This window comes from Sugiyamaella lignohabitans, chromosome C (assembly GCF_001640025.1).
Source record: "Sugiyamaella lignohabitans strain CBS 10342 chromosome C, complete sequence".
Lineage (NCBI taxonomy): Eukaryota > Fungi > Ascomycota > Dipodascomycetes > Dipodascales > Trichomonascaceae > Sugiyamaella > Sugiyamaella lignohabitans.
The window spans coordinates 2,610,473-2,628,268 of record NC_031671.1 but is presented as its reverse complement, the minus strand read 5'-3'; the positions used below and the strand labels follow the sequence as shown (position 1 = coordinate 2,628,268).

At 47.4% G+C, this 17,796-nt stretch overlaps 6 protein-coding genes and 1 non-coding gene across 7 annotated transcripts; 3 read left to right on the top strand and 4 right to left on the bottom strand.

Annotated features, from left to right (window-relative positions):
* Positions 1-132: 132 nt before the first annotated feature.
* On the top strand, positions 133-1,065 carry AVT6 (Avt6p; the record flags this gene model as incomplete). Its single annotated transcript, XM_018881633.1, has 1 exon — positions 133-1,065. One exon carries the CDS (start codon positions 133-135, stop codon positions 1,063-1,065), a length of 933 nt encoding a protein of 310 aa, XP_018734208.1.
* A 2,285-nt stretch (positions 1,066-3,350) lies between these two features.
* On the top strand, positions 3,351-4,346 carry SHO1 (osmosensor SHO1; the record flags this gene model as incomplete). Its single annotated transcript, XM_018881632.1, has 1 exon — positions 3,351-4,346. The coding sequence occupies one exon, from the start codon at positions 3,351-3,353 to the stop codon at positions 4,344-4,346; it is 996 nt and encodes a 331-aa protein (XP_018734207.1).
* A 265-nt stretch (positions 4,347-4,611) lies between these two features.
* On the bottom strand, positions 4,612-5,811 carry LAG1 (sphingosine N-acyltransferase LAG1; the record flags this gene model as incomplete). The annotated part of the gene is made up of 1 exon (XM_018881631.1): positions 4,612-5,811. One exon carries the CDS (start codon positions 5,809-5,811, stop codon positions 4,612-4,614), a length of 1,200 nt encoding a protein of 399 aa, XP_018734206.1.
* Positions 5,812-7,257: 1,446 nt separating this feature from the next.
* On the bottom strand, positions 7,258-7,331 carry AWJ20_4550 (the record flags this gene model as incomplete). The annotated part of the gene is made up of 1 exon: positions 7,258-7,331. It is a non-coding gene; the product is annotated as a tRNA-Ala (tRNA).
* Positions 7,332-9,936: 2,605 nt separating this feature from the next.
* On the bottom strand, positions 9,937-10,773 carry RFC4 (replication factor C subunit 4; the record flags this gene model as incomplete). Its single annotated transcript, XM_018881629.1, has 1 exon — positions 9,937-10,773. The coding sequence occupies one exon, from the start codon at positions 10,771-10,773 to the stop codon at positions 9,937-9,939; it is 837 nt and encodes a 278-aa protein (XP_018734205.1).
* An 863-nt stretch (positions 10,774-11,636) lies between these two features.
* Positions 11,637-13,922, top strand: DAL81 (Dal81p; the record flags this gene model as incomplete). The annotated part of the gene is made up of 1 exon (XM_018881628.1): positions 11,637-13,922. The coding sequence occupies one exon, from the start codon at positions 11,637-11,639 to the stop codon at positions 13,920-13,922; it is 2,286 nt and encodes a 761-aa protein (XP_018734204.1).
* A 197-nt stretch (positions 13,923-14,119) lies between these two features.
* Positions 14,120-16,955, bottom strand: TPS2 (trehalose-phosphatase TPS2; the record flags this gene model as incomplete). The annotated part of the gene is made up of 2 exons (XM_018881627.1): positions 14,120-16,639; positions 16,761-16,955. The coding sequence occupies 2 exons, from the start codon at positions 16,953-16,955 to the stop codon at positions 14,120-14,122; spliced, it is 2,715 nt and encodes a 904-aa protein (XP_018734203.1).
* Positions 16,956-17,796: the final 841 nt, after the last annotated feature.

The window sequence follows — 17,796 nt, the reverse complement described above, 5'->3', positions numbered from 1 at the left end:
ACTGTAGGATTACACCACAGAAATTTAGTTCGTCTAAGGCGTCTGATCCAGTTTTTATATTGAGTTTATTTGAGATTTACTGAAAACAGTCATCCGAAGGAAAACAGAATTAATAGTATTCATACATCGACTATGTCATACGAATCGCTAACGCCCAGGTCGTCAGAACCGACTCTGGCTCATCATGGAGGTGCTACTATCACCTCGTCCATTATCAACCTGTTGAACACGATTGTGGGTGCAGGTATTCTGGCCATGCCTTTTGCTTATAAAGCCAATGGTATTATATTGGGCACGATTATTATTGGTCTGGCAGGCTTGACTGCTGGTTTTGGTCTTTACCTCCAGGGACTGGGATCCTCGTTCGTTCCTCCAGGCCATGCGTCTTTTTTCTCTCTTGCCAAGATCACTTATCCATCGCTGGCTGTCTTATTTGATGTGGCTATTGCCATTAAATGTTTCGGCGTGGGTGTGTCATATTTGATTATTGTTGGAGACCTGATGCCTCAGATCATGCAGTCTTTGAACATCTCTAAAGACATTCTTCTCGACAGAAACTTCTGGGTCGCAGTGTCTATGGGCATTGTAGGACCTTTGTCGTACCTGCGAAAGCTCGATTCTTTGAAGTATACATCCATTGTGGCTCTAGTGTCTGTTGGGTATCTTGTTCTGATTGTGGTGGGCCATTTCATTATCGGCGATACTGCTTCTCAAAGAGGACCCATCCGGGTCGTTGAACCCAGCAGCCTGTCTGCCATCCTTCAGTCGCTACCTATTATTATTTTCGCCTTCACTTGTCACCAGAATATGTTCTCGGTGCTAAACGAGTTGACCGAGGCCACTGAAGACAAGTTCCGAACCATCATCACCTCGTCTATTGGCTCGTCGGCCGGTTTCTACGTCATTGTCGGTCTCTGTGGTTACCTTTCTTTCGGTGACAATGTCGGTGGAAACATCATTGGCATGTGTAAGTACTTTTTGGGGGGAGGGTCTGCCTCCGGCGGCTGGGGCTCCGCCCCAGACCCTGGTTGTGCTCGCTTCGCGAGCTGCTGGGACCGTGAGTGAAGTGTTGTTATGACGTGCTGGTAGATTACAGTAACTAACTTTGTTAGACCAGTATAACATTTTCTCGACAATTGGCCGTATTGCCATTGTCATTCTTGTTATATTTTCGTACCCTTTGCAGTGCCATCCTTGTAGAGCTTCTTTGAACCATGTGATTCACTGGTTCTCTGAGCTGCCTAATAAGGATAATCTTAACAGCAGTGCTGTCAGTGTTGACGAGACCGCTAATGAAAGCAGTCCTTTGGTCAGCGATCAGGAGTCGAATGATGGACATGGTCCTTCATTGCACGTTCCTTTGGGAACTACTAAATTCATCGTGCTGACGACATTGATTCTTATCTTCAGTTTCTGGCTTGCCATTACTGTTGATTCTCTTGAGTTGATGCTAGCATTTGTGGGCTCGACTGGAAGTACATCAATCTCGTTTATTCTTCCTGGCATCTTTGGCTACACTTTAATTGGCAACTCCAAGCTGACGTCTCGTGCCACTGTCAGTCATCCCAGACTGCTCAAGAATGCTTCTTTAGTGTTAACGCTATGGGGTGTTCTTGTGGTCATAGTGTGTCTTGGAACGAACATCTGGCTGCTAACCAAGGTCAAATGATTTCTCATTACAACCAAAAAAAACAACCTGCTGACAACCAGTCGACATATTGCAGCAGCCAGCAGACCAGCCACTGGGTTCACGTTCACTGCTCATTCGCCAGGTGGATCTGGCTGGCCTCACACAGTTCACGACACCTTCACAATGCATAAACGACACGAACATGATGATACTGCCCTTTCTATAGAATTAATAGCAAAGTATCCATGAGTAAACGCGGGAAAGGGGTCTCTGCCTCCGGCGGCTGGGGCTCCGCCCCAGACCCTGGTTGTGCTCGCTTCGCGAGCGTCCAAACCCCTGATTCGGGTACCGTCACCCCTTTCCGGCCACCAACAAGCCACCGCAACACCAACACGGTCCTCGCCGCTCGCGAAGCGAGCACAACCAGGGTCTGGGGCGGAGCCCCAGCCGCCGGAGGCACATGACAACCACCCAGATAAGCTTCGCGAAAATAAGCATTAATATTAAAAACATTCGAGGTTAGCTTGGGAAGGATGCCTTCATACCGGAGCTGCCAGTTTTAACCGAGGCAGTCTCAGCAGGGGCCAAATATTTCAGCACCTTCCGCGTCTGGCGTCAGCGATGTTGACATGTCCCAACCCGTTAGCAGGGTTTATGCATATTTTTCAGTGGTTCATGCACTTCTGAAACCTGCTAGTGAAGAGGCTTAAATGACCGTACACATTCGCTTCTGGATTCAGGCACCAAAAAAGCACCGGTTATATGGTAACATACAGGACTGTATAGTACAGGTAACACCCGGTAACAGCAGAGCACCCAACACTGCAGCAGCAGCTATCCAGAAGCACAGCCTTTCAGAAGCACACCAGCCCTTGCTCATTTTAGATTTCAACGGAAAAGGTATATCAACCTAAGAAGGAATAAAATTTAGAGTAACGGACAAAATAAAAATAAGTAAACATCGACGCCAGCGACACCAATAAATTGACTTCAACTCGAGCATTTTTGTGACAAGCGGTCTTTTAAGCGCCTTTCACTTGTGTTCGATTCATGGCTTGTGGGTTCCCCTGTGTAGCGCTTGCTAAAACATTTCCTTATTATTAGGATATTTTACGTATATTTTGAGAAATCGACCCAACTTTTGGTTCATCTATATCTCGATTCTTAATAACTTTTTTGTCTGTTCTAAGATAGAAAAAGAGACTCGTCATATTAGCTGGATAACTTGATTTGTGTGGTGCGTGATATATCTCATCTGGCCATCTGACACACACGTCTGACCCCTTGATTTGACATATTACGACAGCATATTGCCAGATCCCTGCATCACAGCCAAGTTAGTGAAATCGATCCAGTATAAACACAGCTTGACAGTTTGAAAGAAAGGTATCGCACCTGAATATCATATCGTATCGTATCGTATTTTGGCTTTTGATTGTTAATTTCGAAAGCGACAACTTGCATTTTTCGCTACATCGACTAAAAAATCTCTTTTCGTTCATCTATTTACGAAGTCGTTTTGATTAAATTGTCAATATTGACACTGGATATTGAAAATTTTGACGGTTGGGAAGAATCATCGGAATCATCGAAGTCAATCAGACTCAAGAGAACCAAATCAGAATCAAATCAGAACCAAACCAAACCAAGTAACCTTTTTGTTGTTACTGAATATTTGCTACTAATTAGCGAATAATATTAAACGAAATAACACATCATAATGGGCAGTTACACCGAGAGAACTGATAGCTACATCCGCCGGTCGGCGCTAAAAAAGAGCCCTTCGTTCAACTGGTCTTATATCTTGAGTGACGCTTTTTTCCTCTCTACAATAACCATAGCGATTATTGGCTGGATTATTGCGTTTGCCGGATCGGTATCAGTAGACGTTAAAGGAGCCTTTCCCACTTTGACGTGGTGGGGAATCGTATTTGAGTTTTTTCTCATTCTAGGAGTTATCTACGTGGTCGGAGCAGATGCTTTCTACTCGTACCGATTGGCTCTGTGTGCATTTCTAGCCACTGGTACTATTTACACGACCAACTCGACGAACAATTTCGTGTGGACCTCAACACCCTCAGAAGGAGCAGCAGCAGCTGGACATATTTTGTTGTCAATTATCAACATTCTATGGATCTTTTACTTTGGCACAGCCGAAGACGAGCCAATTCATGCGTTTATTGACTCATTTGCACTGAACAAGGAGCTTCGAACTGCCGCGTCTATGTCGAGACGCAGCACTAATCCATTCACCTCAGGCAGGGGATTAGGGGCTCAAGATCTCAGCGGCCGAGGCCAGGGTATGGACATGACCTACCGACCAGGAGACGGTTCACGAGGCATGAGCACTGCCGGGTATCCACAGATGTTCACATCAGCTCAGCTCGGAGCATTTGAGAACTCGAGCGACCACGGGGCAGGTGGCAGCAGTGGCAACGGCAGTAACCTGCTAATAGAAGGCAATAAAGCCAGTTACATGTCTCATGGCAGCAACGGCACGGGCTTGAACTCGTCGCTACACGCGCCAGTGGAGTACCCGTACCGAGCCAAGGCCATCTACTCGTACACAGCCAACCCCGAAGACGACAACGAGATCTCGTTCGAAAAAGACGAGATCCTCGAAGTCAGCGACATCACTGGCAGATGGTGGCAGGCCCGCCGTGCCAATGGTGAAGTTGGTATTTGTCCCAGTAATTACGTTGCTTTAGAGAGCTAGTGGCCCCTCTATAACTGACCTCTTGTATTGTATGAATAGTAACTGTTAACGGTAATGAACCACGTGCCTCCGGCGGCTGGGGCTCCGCCCCAGACCCCGCTGCTCCTCTCGCTTCGCTCGAGTCGTTTGCGTCTCGACGTTCCCGTATCTCCTGCGAAGCAGGAGCAACCAGGGTCTGGGGCGGAGCCCCAGCCGCCGGAGGCAGAACCGGCACGAGAAATACATGGGAAAAATTCTATTAACAAGCATATGAGATATCAGAATACTAGGAGCTTTTGTCGGAGTCGGACTCGTCGTCATCTTCGTCGTCTTCATCGTCACTGCGGTTGTCTTCGGCAGACCCGCCCTTGAGGATCTTGACAACCACGCGCAAAATGTACCACAGCCATATCAGGGTGATGACCTGCAAAACGACCAGCATGCTGACCAGAGTCCAGTGGACTTGCGACGTGAAACATCGCACGAGTTCGCCGTTTTCGTCGTAGTAACACTTCTTGTCGATGAGCTGGAACGCATCGGTCATGGCCGACCAGGTACAATAATTGAAAAACACATGTCTCAGGGAAATCCAGCCAACCAGGAAAATTCCAAACATGACGTCGCAGATATTGCTGAAACCAGAGTATTTTAGCATTTTGGCCGTCGACAGTAAAACATCGACTACGTCCATGAGAACCAGAATCACATGGCCAATACGGGTATAGTAATAGTAATAGGATCCAGTGACCAGCAGACATGTAACAATGTGGTGAGCAAACATTTGGACATAGTCCTTACGCTTTTCCTCGACGTTCAACACATAGATCTGTGATAACCAGCAGGCAAGCTGGATCAAATAGTATGACTTCATGGTGCGACTCATCTGATAATGGGGCCAGCCAATCCAGACATGTTGGATGGAAAATGCATAGTCCGACTCAGCGAGAAGATACATTCCCAGCACCCAAGCCATGAAGTAGTAGAACATACTCCATCCTTGCTCAGCAAAACGGACCTGCTTCTTTTTGGATTTCATGCCCGTCACATTGCGGGCAAATGGGATAAATACATAGTTCATGAGTGTCGCCCGGATAAAAATTAATAGCACAATCCACGTCAGCACAATGAATACATCGTTGATTCCGATCCTGGCCTTTTCAGTAACTGGGTCGTAGTATTGGATATGTATAAGTTTGTTGGTAAATGGTTGAAGTGCAGGAATCTGATGAGCCAGTCCTAGAACTGCAATCAGTCGTAATGAGAACTTGGTCTGTCTTTCTGCCAAATATTCCTGCCAAGTTTGACGTGACCGTCTAACACGATATGACAGATTAGATGCTTGAGAGTCCGATAGTTTCTTACCGGTTGATTGGCTTTGCTCGGGTTTGACTCTATGAGAAATAGAGGACCTCGAGCTTAAAGCCGACGAGCCAGGAATCGATACTGTGAAGGATTCTGGAGATGTGGTTGATGAGCCATGAATCATGATGAATAATGCCGGTTATTATAAATAGCAATGAAAATGAAAAAAAAATGAACAAAAGCGAATGTAAAACAGCTCAAACAGCTCTTCAATCAGAGCTTTGAGTTGATCTAATTAGTTCAACGAATGGAGTTGGAGGCTTTAATAAATAAAGCTTGCTGGTGCAGTTACTAATACTTTGTGTAGTCTACCGCTGTTCTTGTTATTATTGTGATTGACAGAATTTTCAGGACACTTAGTGATCTGTGCAATTTGCAATTCCACAGTATTGAGTCTTAAGTCCAAACCGCAGTTCAAAAACTTCACTTCAAAGTCCTCAGTTCTAAATCCCAGTCCTAAATATTCAGTTAACTTCTGAATATTGATCCAACAGGAGTTTTCAAATTAGAGCCTGAATCTGTTACAGTGGGAATCAATTTGCAATTTGCTGAATCAACTCCTCGGCGGAAAATCCAAAACCTGAACAGAATAAATCCAAAAATAAAAAAAAATAAAAAATTTTAATCAAATCCAAAAACCAATAACTGTAGAAAACGTTCCAAATTCCACAATATAATATTTTTGGTCAATTAATTAGAATATAGTGCAACCTTCCAAAAATTTCAGTGCACCAAAAATGTCAAATTATCGAAGCCAGACCTATATACCGACAGTCCTTCTAAACTTAACCGTGAATAATATAGGTATCCACGCTCCTGTCAAAAACAAAACAGGTTCTTATTATCTTCTGGAATGTAGGAATTAATGAAAAAATAATCCCATTTAAAATCAACAAACCAAAATGAAACCAAATATGAAAACAATATAAGAGATAGTCAACCAATTTGACTGGGTACGTGTCGTCCACGCGCGCGCATCACTTTAACCAGTAAAAGCCGTATTCCTGAACAGATGCCGTTCTAAGAAAAATCCAATCTGAGCCACACTGGAAAAATTCACTGAGCCTGAAAATCTAGGACCACTACAGATGAAGTAACTAAATGCAATGCAAGTTTACAGGAGAATGATAGTCCGACACAAACGCCAGTCTATTCTTAGTAATAGGTAACATCCAACTGTTCACCTGTTTAGCCCTATAGGGGACTAAGCTAGAACTCTTCGGCACTAGCTACATTGCTTATTTGATATAAACTACTCGTTATATGCGGTTCGAAAGAAAAAAAATATGCTATTGTTTGTGACTATTGAGATCATTTCGTCCGCAGGAGCCCTGGCTTGCTGTTAATCTGCACCGCCTTTACACATGCGAACGGGTCGACTTGCAGGGATAGCCAGGAGCCACAGGGGTCAGATCGGCGGCCACTGTTGCTTGAGCTACCACCACAGATCACACAAACCGAAGCTACCGACCTCGCAATCGCAGACCTACACCCTACAAACTCGGTGCCTGGCACGTGGCGAACCACATACCACCCGCCAAAAAAAATACCCCTGGAAATCTAAAAACAATGGACGAGTCCGGAATCGAACCAGAGACCTCTCGCATGCAAAGCGAGCGCCATAACCAACTAGACTACACGCCCTGTTATTGGCTAAAATATCGTGCACTCCCATGTGAGCCGGCGGGATGGGGTCCTGCCTCCGGTGGCTGGGGCTCTGCCCCAGACCCCGTTGCTCCTCTCGCTTCGCTCGAGTCGGGACGGGGGGCCCCCGGCATTTCTGGAGATGGTGGTACGAGTCGTTCCCCGAGTCCCGACTCGAGCGGAGCAAGAGGAGCAGCGGGGTCTGGGGCGGAGCCCCAGCCGCCGGAGGCAGCGAGGGCTCCCCAATCATAAATGGTTAAATAGAGGCGTTTAGAGTCATAAGAGTACCTAAAGTGCTGAATAAATAAAGGGTGGGGTGGTCACACGCCGAGGAGTGCCTTGACGAGCTGGTTTCGGCACGAGTTCTCGTCGTACGATTCCCAACGGACGTAGAGGGAGACCATCTCTTGGACACATTCGGCCAGTTTCTCGAGGTCGATGCCCGACTCGCCCAGAAACCCGACCATCAGGTCGATGCGTGCTTTGATTCGTTCCAGTGGTTTCGACGGCCGTACTAACGGACTCTTCAGCACTACCACTGTGTAAATACAAGCCATGGCTACAATGTGTGGTGCTACCATGAGAATAAGGTCAGTGGCATAGCTGTCATTGATCATCGACCACACGGCTTGGTATTCTTCTGGGTTCAGTTCAAGTTGACTGTATGATTCGGACATGGCTTTGAGAATGCCCCCCAATGACTGGTACGGGTGATGCACTATGAGATAGGTGTCGAGCTCCTCTATTAGATAAAACTCGCACTCGGCTATTTTGGTGGGATCTGTAGTCACATAGTCTGGCCACAGCACTCGTGCTTCGGAGGTGATGGTGCGGATGTGTTGCGGACATTCTTCCGTCTTACATGCCACATAGACACAAGTGGCTACCAATAAATAAACATTCACTTCGTGAATCGACGCTCGCGTGAAAAATCGCGCCAAATATACCTCAGCAGTGCCTATGACTCGCTGGCGCAATGAAAGCTGTCTACCAAATGCCAGTACCAGACTGTGGAGATATATGCGCATGTTATGGTCATATGCTTTGTATGAATCAGCTGGAATCCCCATTTTCCACTCATTTTGAGCCACTTTTTCTCGGCATTTCTGTAGCTGCTCCTTCGTCAGCTGCCAATGAAGACGCTGGCTGGAGTTCCAATAGTTGGCAGACTAAACTGTTAGTATCCTACAAAAACCCATGAGACATTAACCAACTGCTTACCATGAAATAGCGCTACTGTTGTATGCTCCAGTGTCCTTTTTGGGTATTTTCGAATGTAGTTGCGCCAGATGAAAGGGTTCAAGATATAAAAAGTGTACTGATTAGAGGTGCAGTGAAAGTGTCATGTTCGATTATTGTAAATGATCGTCTATCGTTGAACCTTCTAATATGCTTAATCTAGGTTAGGGCGCATGTATAAATACGGACGGCAACCCCCTGAACTTCTCATTTCATACACTTCTCATTTACAGATTATATGAGGACTCTGTCCTGAATACAACTGAATATATCCATTTTATCATGACAGGAAATATGGATGGATATCATAGACTGTCGACATTAAAAGCAATTGGCTATTCTCTGGCAGTAACCTCGATATATGTTGGCTCGTTATACGTTGGTAAAGGGACTCGACCCTCGCGAGATCAGTATCGAGATGATCCCAAGGTAGTGAGCCAGAGGATGATAACAATCTCTTTAGTCACAATTGCATTATCAATTCTAGTTCCAGTAGTGCTAACATATGTCGAAAAAATATACGGTACTTGGTACTACAGTTGGCAGTCTTTACACATGTCGTTCGGAGTCACGAGCCTCATTCTGGATCCCCTCAAATGTGTACTTCTCACCAGCGCCCTGTTTATAGGACCACTAGTGAATTTTTTTGTTTTTGAGTATGGATTCGATGTCAAATCTATACTGGGAGATATAAAATATGCCATGGCGAATATATACGGAATTCGCAACTACTTTGTCGGACCATTGACAGAGGAAGTGGCATTTCGAGCATGCATTCTAGCATTCTATCTGGCATCTGGCGCTTCACGAGCCACAATGATATTTATTACCCCATTATATTTTGGTATCGCACACGCCCACCATGCCTACGAGACATATTTAAAACGCAGTGTTCCCGGCGACTCGGGCAACACGCAGCTGCTGAAAAACATTCTTCTCGGCACCACATTCCAGTTCCTCTTCACCACTGTCTTTGGCTGGTACGCAACGTACCTGTTCCTCAACACCAGCAGCGTGTGGTCAGGCGTAGCAGTCCATATCTTCTGCAACTCGCTCGGCGTTCCCGACTGGACCCTCGAAACTGCTGGACAGACCCGGGTCTACAGATCACTCCTGTTCATTGGCCTCATTCTCTTTGTAATCCTGCTGAACGTGGTCAGCTGGCCACACCGGCTGGTGTAGACTGCCTCCGGCGGCTGGGGCGCTGCCCCAGACCCCGTAGCTCCTGCTTCGCAGGAGATTGCTGGGCCCGTCGACGAAACGACTCGAGCGAAGCGAGAGGAGCAGCGGGGTCCGGGGCGGAGCCCCAGCCGCCGGAGGCAGCGACATAACCCTAAAAAAAATACAGTAGAATTAAATAATGTGTCTATGCTTTTGATTTGGTCGACAGTTTGGCGAGTCGGGCCAGACAGCCTGCGATCTGAAGGAAGGTGCCGACTCCGTCGAGGATGCGCATGTGGGTGAACCCGATTTCTTTGATGTACTCGAGCCTATCGCCCTCGGACACGTCAGGAAGACTTTTCGTTACTCGGAACATGGTAGCAATGATGTCGACAGCACTGTAGCCCTTGTCCCACAGGGTGTTGAGCTCCTCGAGAGCGCCATCAATGTTGTATTGGGTGCAGGCCTGGATCATTCGTTGGACAGCCAGTGGGTGTGGTGAGTCCACTACTTTAAATACATTGTCACCGCTGACAAACCCGAATCCAGACCAGGTACTTTGTAAATTGTTCAGAGCCTGTCGCATATCGCCCTCGGCAGTGAATAGTAATGCACTTAGTCCGTCGTCTGAGTACTTGACCCCCTCGGCATCAATGACTTGAAGCAATCTTTTTAACACTTGTTCATCAGTCAATCGGGTATACCGTAGAATGGCACATCGGGACTGTAAAGGTTCAATGATTTTGTTGGACTGGTTACATGCAAAGGCAAAACGGGTGGTATTTGAATAGATCTCCATAGTTCTTCTGAGAGCTTGTTGAGCACCAGGAGTCATTGAATCTGCCTCATCAAGAATAACAATCTTCTGTCTCCCTGGTGGTAGATTGATTTTCTTCTGAGCAAAAGCCTTGATTCTACCACGAACAACATCGATACCACGTTCGTCAGATGCATTCAGTTCCAGAACTGCCTCTTTATATGTATCTCCCAGCAGCGTTCTCGCCAGACACAGAACTGACGTAGTTTTACCAATACCAGGCATTCCAGAGATGATGAGATGAGGCATATTACCATCACGGGCGATAATTTTTAACCTCTCAATGGTTTCTATATTACCGACGACATCGTCCAAGTACACTGGTCTGTACTTCTCAACCCTATCAATGTTAGTCTCAGATCACAATTCAGATCCGTCATCCTAAAACTCCAAAAAATCAAAAACGACCAGATTGCACAGCTCATATCACCCAGCAATCCCAAAGAAAAACTAATCAGGGACCGCCCACGAAACGACTCGAGCGAAGCGAGAGGAGCAACGGGGTCTGGGGCGGAGCCCCAGCCGCCGGAGGCAGAACCTACCAAGGCAATTGCAGTCCGTTTTCGAGAACACTGCTTGGAACGGCAGTAGCCAAAGCCCCCTGTTTCGATGATTCTCCCTGGGTGGCCATTATAGGTGGAGTATCGTGATTTATGTTGATTAAAAGTGAGTCGGTCAAGATGAATTATCTGCACCTGGATATTGAATATATTCACACGCGTTGGATCAAACGCGTAGTATCGCTATATTGCATATATTGCATATATTGAAAAAAGCCGATCCCAACTGTTAAGCGACCTTTAATAGCATGGGGGGTCGCAATCAGAATGCCGCAGGGCCGGTATCGGTGTCGATGCTGTGATACGACGAAAATACCCTATCAGGCCGAGTTCAACTCTTATCTATGTAACGACCTGCATGGATCACTCACAGTCAGATTTGGCTACTCTATATTTTTAGATGACATTTCACGATTTGATTGCGTAGAAACGGATTTATCCAGCAGACTGCAGGTACTTTTTTAGTTGCTGACTATTTTTGAACCACCGGTTTACACAGGGTCGACTCGTCAATTTTTTATAGTTGAAATGCAGGAATATCTTGATACATATGAGGATATAAAAGTGGATATAGATGGGCAGCTGCAACAGCAACAGTCACTTGGTGACTCTTCACAGATGTCTTCGAACTTTAACGATACATCAGCGGTGTCTCCACAGAGAATGAAACAGGAATACTTGTCCAATACAAATGTATTTCCATATATTTTAGAGGGATCAATGATATCTCCAGATGGATCTATAACCGTGGGAATGGGCAATTCACCTCCTGGTGTCCGTAATAACTCGGCTAATGGATCTGGCAATAGAGGTTATATTCTGGATAATCCTCCTTCAGATGGTAGTAGTGGTACAATACAACAATCACCTCCTGAACTGGCCAACCAGACCCAGGCTCTGGGGCCATCAACAGGATCTGGCATGCCTACAGCACCAGCGAAAAATCCTAAATTTATGAAAATGAGACCATGTGACGAATGTCGGCGGCGAAAATCAGGGTGTATTATGGCAGATGGATCAAACACTTGTTTAACCTGTCAAGTCAATGGCATTGCATGTACGTTTATTGAAGGACCCAGGTCTCGAAAACGAAATACTAGTAGTACAGCCAAGGACGCCAATTTCGGGTCTGCATCAAATAATAACTCGGCAAATGCCTCAGGAGACTCATCTAATGCTAATAAAAGGGCCAAAATAAACACGACAGTGACGGAAATCGCTGCCGAACCAGCGGCTGAACAATCACGATATATCAACCCAGTTCAGGACTACGCCAGTATACGAGGACATTCACTCCTAAAAAAGACTTTGGGACTGCAGTATCCTAAATCTGCTGTGTATGTAGGAGATACATCTGTATACGACAATGTGCTATTAGACTCTGGGAACTTTGATAAAAAGGACGAAGCAGAATTACCGGGCAATATATCACTACGGCGAGCTGGTCCAGGAGCAGTATTTATTCTATCTACAGATGATGGACCTCAGGAGTCGGTTGAAGATGTCGACGAAATAGAGAAACTCACTACTCCCTACGGAAAGCAGTTAATTGATCTCTACTTTCGAACTGTTCATCCATACTTCCCAGTACTCGATAAAGACGTATTCCTAGAGAAATATTCGCGAACGCACCGAGAGTTTGTTCCATGCCTGTTAGCTGCTGTGTACATTCTGGCTTTGAAATGGTGGTATTACGACGTGAATCTATCGTCTCTGCCCAAGCCAGATATCACTGCCAAACTATATCAGCTCGCAGTAGAAAGTTTCCACAAAGTATGTGGCCATCCCAAGATCCCCGTCGTGCAAGCCGGTATTCTGCTGGTACAGTGTAAACCCAGTGATGACCGTCACTGGCTTATCTGTTCACAGGTCGTCCCATGTGCTGAACGAATCGGACTGGGTCTAGACTGTCAGAACTGGAAAGTGCCCAAATGGGAGCGTGGTTTACGCAAACGTCTAGCATGGGCTGTATATCTTCTAGACAAGTGGTTATCGCTCATTGAAGCACAACCATCACACATTTCCGACAACTACTGGCTGGTTGCAAAACTAACACCAGATGATTTCGCCAGTAAATCATCGCGACAAGACGGTGATGATAGCACTAGCGGAGCCAGTTCAGCTGCCGAGACACCAATTCCCGAAGACTCCATCACCTCACCAGTGCTATCAACCGACCAGCCTGGCCAGGTATTTATTGAAATGATAACATTGAGCCAAATCGTCAACGAGATTATCGATACCCTTTTCACCTACAAATCCAAGGCACTAATTCGCGACACCGAAGAGATTCTGGAAGTAGCCAAACCGATCCAAATCAAGCTCCGTCGCTGGTACCTCGGCCTTCCCGAGTCACTACAAATCAACAGCGCCAAACCACGTCAACTGTCTGCTCACGGCGGATTACATCTAGCATATTTCGGAGCCGAAATCACCCTTCACCGACGCATCATTCGCTCACTAACAAAAGACTCGCCACAAGAACTGACCGAAGTGTGTCGCGAGGCAGGCAAAGCCCGGCTCCTGGCTGCCATGGAGTTTGTACGCGGTCTCCGTCCCGAACACATGCAATCGTTCTGGCACTTCTCGGCCTCAGCCAACTTCGCCCTTATCGGCTCCTTCGCGGCTCTCCTCTTCGTAACCGCCACAACCAAAGACGAACAAGCTTTCTACCGCTCGGAAATCACCGAATACATGTGGCGACTGCGTGTTCTCAACGGGTTCGGCGAAATGGCAGCAGCACTCCGCCAGCTGGGCATCACCATGTCTCGGATCCCTGGACTCAAATCACCCGACATCCAGGCCGCCTATTGAGGGGAGACACATGCCTCCGGCGGCTGGGGCTCCGCCCCAGACCCTGGTTGCTCCTGCTTCGCAGGAGATGGTGGGGACCGAGACGGAACCGACTCGAGCGAAGCGAGAGGAGCAGTGGGGTCTGGGGCGAAGCCCCAGCCGCCGGAGGCAGCGGGCCCCGGACACGGATATCCGAGTATATTAATATTTATATATTGCTAGAATAATGCACTTAGACTGTCGAGGACCTGGGCTGGGTCGAGCAGGTGGTACGAGGCGACCGTCATTTTGGAGGGCGGGCCGACCGTGACCGAGAAGACGCCGTCTTCGGCTGAGTAGTTTTCGAGTGCCCGGAACATGTCTTCGTCGGTGGAGTCGTCGCCAACGCAGAACACCAGCTGGGGATGGTTGGAATCGTCGTACTCGGCCATGATCCGTTTGACAATCTCGCCTTTGTTGAATTGGCTGGGTCGTACTTCGATATTGGCTTTGCCGGCCATGACATCAACGTCGTAGTATGGCACAACCGACTGCTCGAGGTGGTTACGGAGATGCTGCGCTTGTAGAGCTCCAAAATCAGGGTCGGCTCGACGGTAATGCCAGGTCAGAGCAGCCCGTTTGTGTTCTACAGACGAACCTTGAGTTCGTTCGGTGTAGTTATTGAAGATTTCAGCTACTACTTTCTGCCAAGACATGTCGATGCTGGCTACGAGATCCTGCCATTCTCCAGTTCCTTCGGCCTCCTTGAGGAAACAGCCATGTTCAGCACTGAACGAGATCTTCTTGTTGGTACCGAGCCATTTATCCAAAAACTTCTGGTCTCTGCCAGAAATAACCCACACTGAATTGCACGGGTCGGCCGTCAGCTGGTCTAATATGCTATAAAGTCGTTTGGACGGCAGAGCTGCCGACGGTTCATTCACAATTGGCGTCAATGTACCGTCATAATCAAACAAAAACAGTCGTCGAGTCTTGGCTGCTTTGTACTTTGCTACCAGTCTCGAAGTGTCCAACATAGGGGTGACGTGAGAGAACTTGTGTTCCGAGATGTTATGCATCAATCTCGAAATGAAGCTCAGGACCCAGTCTTGACAGGTATGTGTAGTCACATACTCATACAAACTGTTCTGGAGACGAGCATGTGATTCTTTAGTGGCCTCATCGTCCTGTAATGCGTCGTGAATTGTCTCTGCCACTTGGCGAATGTTCCATGGATTAACCGAGATGGCGTTATGAAGACTGCCAGTAGTACCAGTAAATTCAGACGTGATGACTGGCGACTTGTTCTCCTTCTGGCAAACAACAAACTCCAACAAAGTAGTGTTCATACCGTCTCTAACCGATGTAATCAGTCCCAAATCTGCCACCCGGAGAAGTGCTAAGTATTCATCTCTAGCCACATGACGAGGATGGTGATGAACCGGCATGAAATGAAGCATGCCATGATTAGCATTGATTCGAGAAATGAGTTCCGATGCCCGTTTCTCGACTTTAGCATCGGTAAAACTATATGCAGGAGAAGTTACTTGGAACAGAACAACCTTGTCGCTCCATTCTGGATACATATCCAGGAACATCTCGAACCCTTGTAGCTTCTGAACCACACCACGAACACTATCCAAACGGTCTCTACCAACAATAATCTTCTTATCAGGATACAAATCACGAATAGCCTGAACCCGTTCGTCAATTTCAGGCGAAAATGCATCGTGTTCGACCCGTGTGGTATCAATTCCAATTGGCAATGACTGTACTGATACATACATGCCAAATGCATTGATATGATTAGGAGAGCTCTCCACTCCGAGCAAACGAGTACACGACGAGATAAAGTGTCGTTTGTAAGAAGCAGCTTGTAACCCAATCAAATTCGATCCCAAAACACTTTCCAACAACTCCTTTCTTTGTGGGATGCAACGGAAGTATTCAGACGAAGGGAATGGAGCATGTATAAAAGTGCCAATAAAAGCATCTGGTCTACGCATTCTAATCATCTGAGGAAGCAACAACAAATAATAGTCGTGGATCCAAATGACATCTCCTGGCTGATATATTTCCAGGATCTTGTCTCTATAAGCTTCGTTAAAAGCCACATAGTCAGCCCACCATTTCTTCATCTCATTGCCATCGGCATTGGCAACCAGCTTATTCTCGTCTTGAATATAGTGAAGAATGGGCCAAACCACCTGTTCTGGATATGCTCTCCATTTGGACTGGTTACCAGGCAGCCACACTGGGTGCATTGTCAAGGTCTTGGACCCATTCTTCGATTCATTCTTTGATTCACTCTCTGATCCAGAACAGCCAGGGTTATTTCCGTTCGCAATTTCATTATACAGATGATTGAGACGCTCTTTCTCGCTGTCATCGAACTCGCGAGTCAGGAGGTCCTTATCTTCAAGCAGGACAGGGTGACCGGGTTCAGAAGGGGCCACGTTACCGGCCTTGACCTCACCAGTCCAGCCAACAAGGATACTATCCCACTCTGTTCCCTCATGAATGTAACTCAATGACGAGAACAGAGCCGAGTTTCCCCTCCTTGACTGCAAAGACAGGGCATCAGGGCCACCCGATCCATTATCCACGACCTCCCATGGAAGATTCGTCACAGCAGAAATGATCCTGCCCGAAGTTTCAATACCTTTACCCCGGGCAGCCTGAGGAGTATTCAAAGGCTCTACATCAGCAGGCTCCTCATCCTCCTGTTCCTCCAAATTCCTGGCATCCTCATCAAAAGGCTGTCGTTTAGGCAGAGCCGGCGAAGCGAGCCGCGAAATGGGTTCACTGCTCGTGGGAGTGGTGAAATTCTCCACCGGGTACTTGGTATCTACCGCCAAATCCTGTCACCAGTTAGCTGACCCGATCCAAATGGGAATGGGGTTGTGCCTCCGGCGGCTGGGGCTCTGCCCCAGACCCCGTAGCTCCTGCTTCGCAGGAGATTGCTGAGACTGTAGACGAAAACGACTCGAGCGAAGCGAGAGGAGCAGCGGGGTCTGGGGCGGAGCCCCAGCCGCCGGAGGCATTGTGACCCCCTTCAAAAATACTTACACTCATGTCACGAAGTCGGGGTACAAGTTAGTAAAGTGCGGAATCGGTACTGAGCTCAGATGCTGTTTAAGTAGTAGTGGTGTTGATGATGGTTAGAACGAGGGGACCGCAATCTGATTAGACAAAAATATTATACACCGTACAGAGAACACGAGGGAAAAAGAGAGGCACGGGCCGCGAGTTGGTGGCAGGACTAGAGTAACGCCGGTGGGTGGTGGTGGTAGTGGTGGTGGTGGACAATCTACAGATGTTGCGCATCAGCAGCAGCACCATTCGTGCATGTCACCAGCATGTCAGCACCGCCGGATGGAAATGTCCACAGTACTCGCTGCAGGGCTAATCTTGTGTTCAGGCTTCTTTGTTTTTCTGTGCACCAATGCATGCCCAGTTAAATAAGCTCCAGACCGGCGATACATGCATGTTACAAGCCCCAATTATTATATCTCCTGCCCAATCCGCCGAGATTCGCAGCCCGTTTTAAGGTTGACTCTAGTCACCCAGCCTCAATTGCTGGCCGCTTGCATGCCCCTCGCACCCCGCAACGGGCTCGCCAGTGCTTACTTGCTTTTCTTGTTTTTATTAATAATCGTGTAATATTATCTGGTTAATACTGGCTAATGGGCCCGTGCTACCGGTTTTGCCTCCGGCGGCTGGGGCTCCGCCCCAGACCCTGGTTGCTCCTCTCGCTTCGCTCGAGTCGGGCGTGGGGTCCCGGCTGTTCGTGGACAGGGGTGTTGTGGGTTGGAAACGGTCGGTTCCTTTTATGGGGTTCACGGGTTTACGAGTGGTGATTGGGGGTTTGGGGGTTTGGGGGGTCTAAGGGGCTGGGGGTGCTGTGGGTATAGGG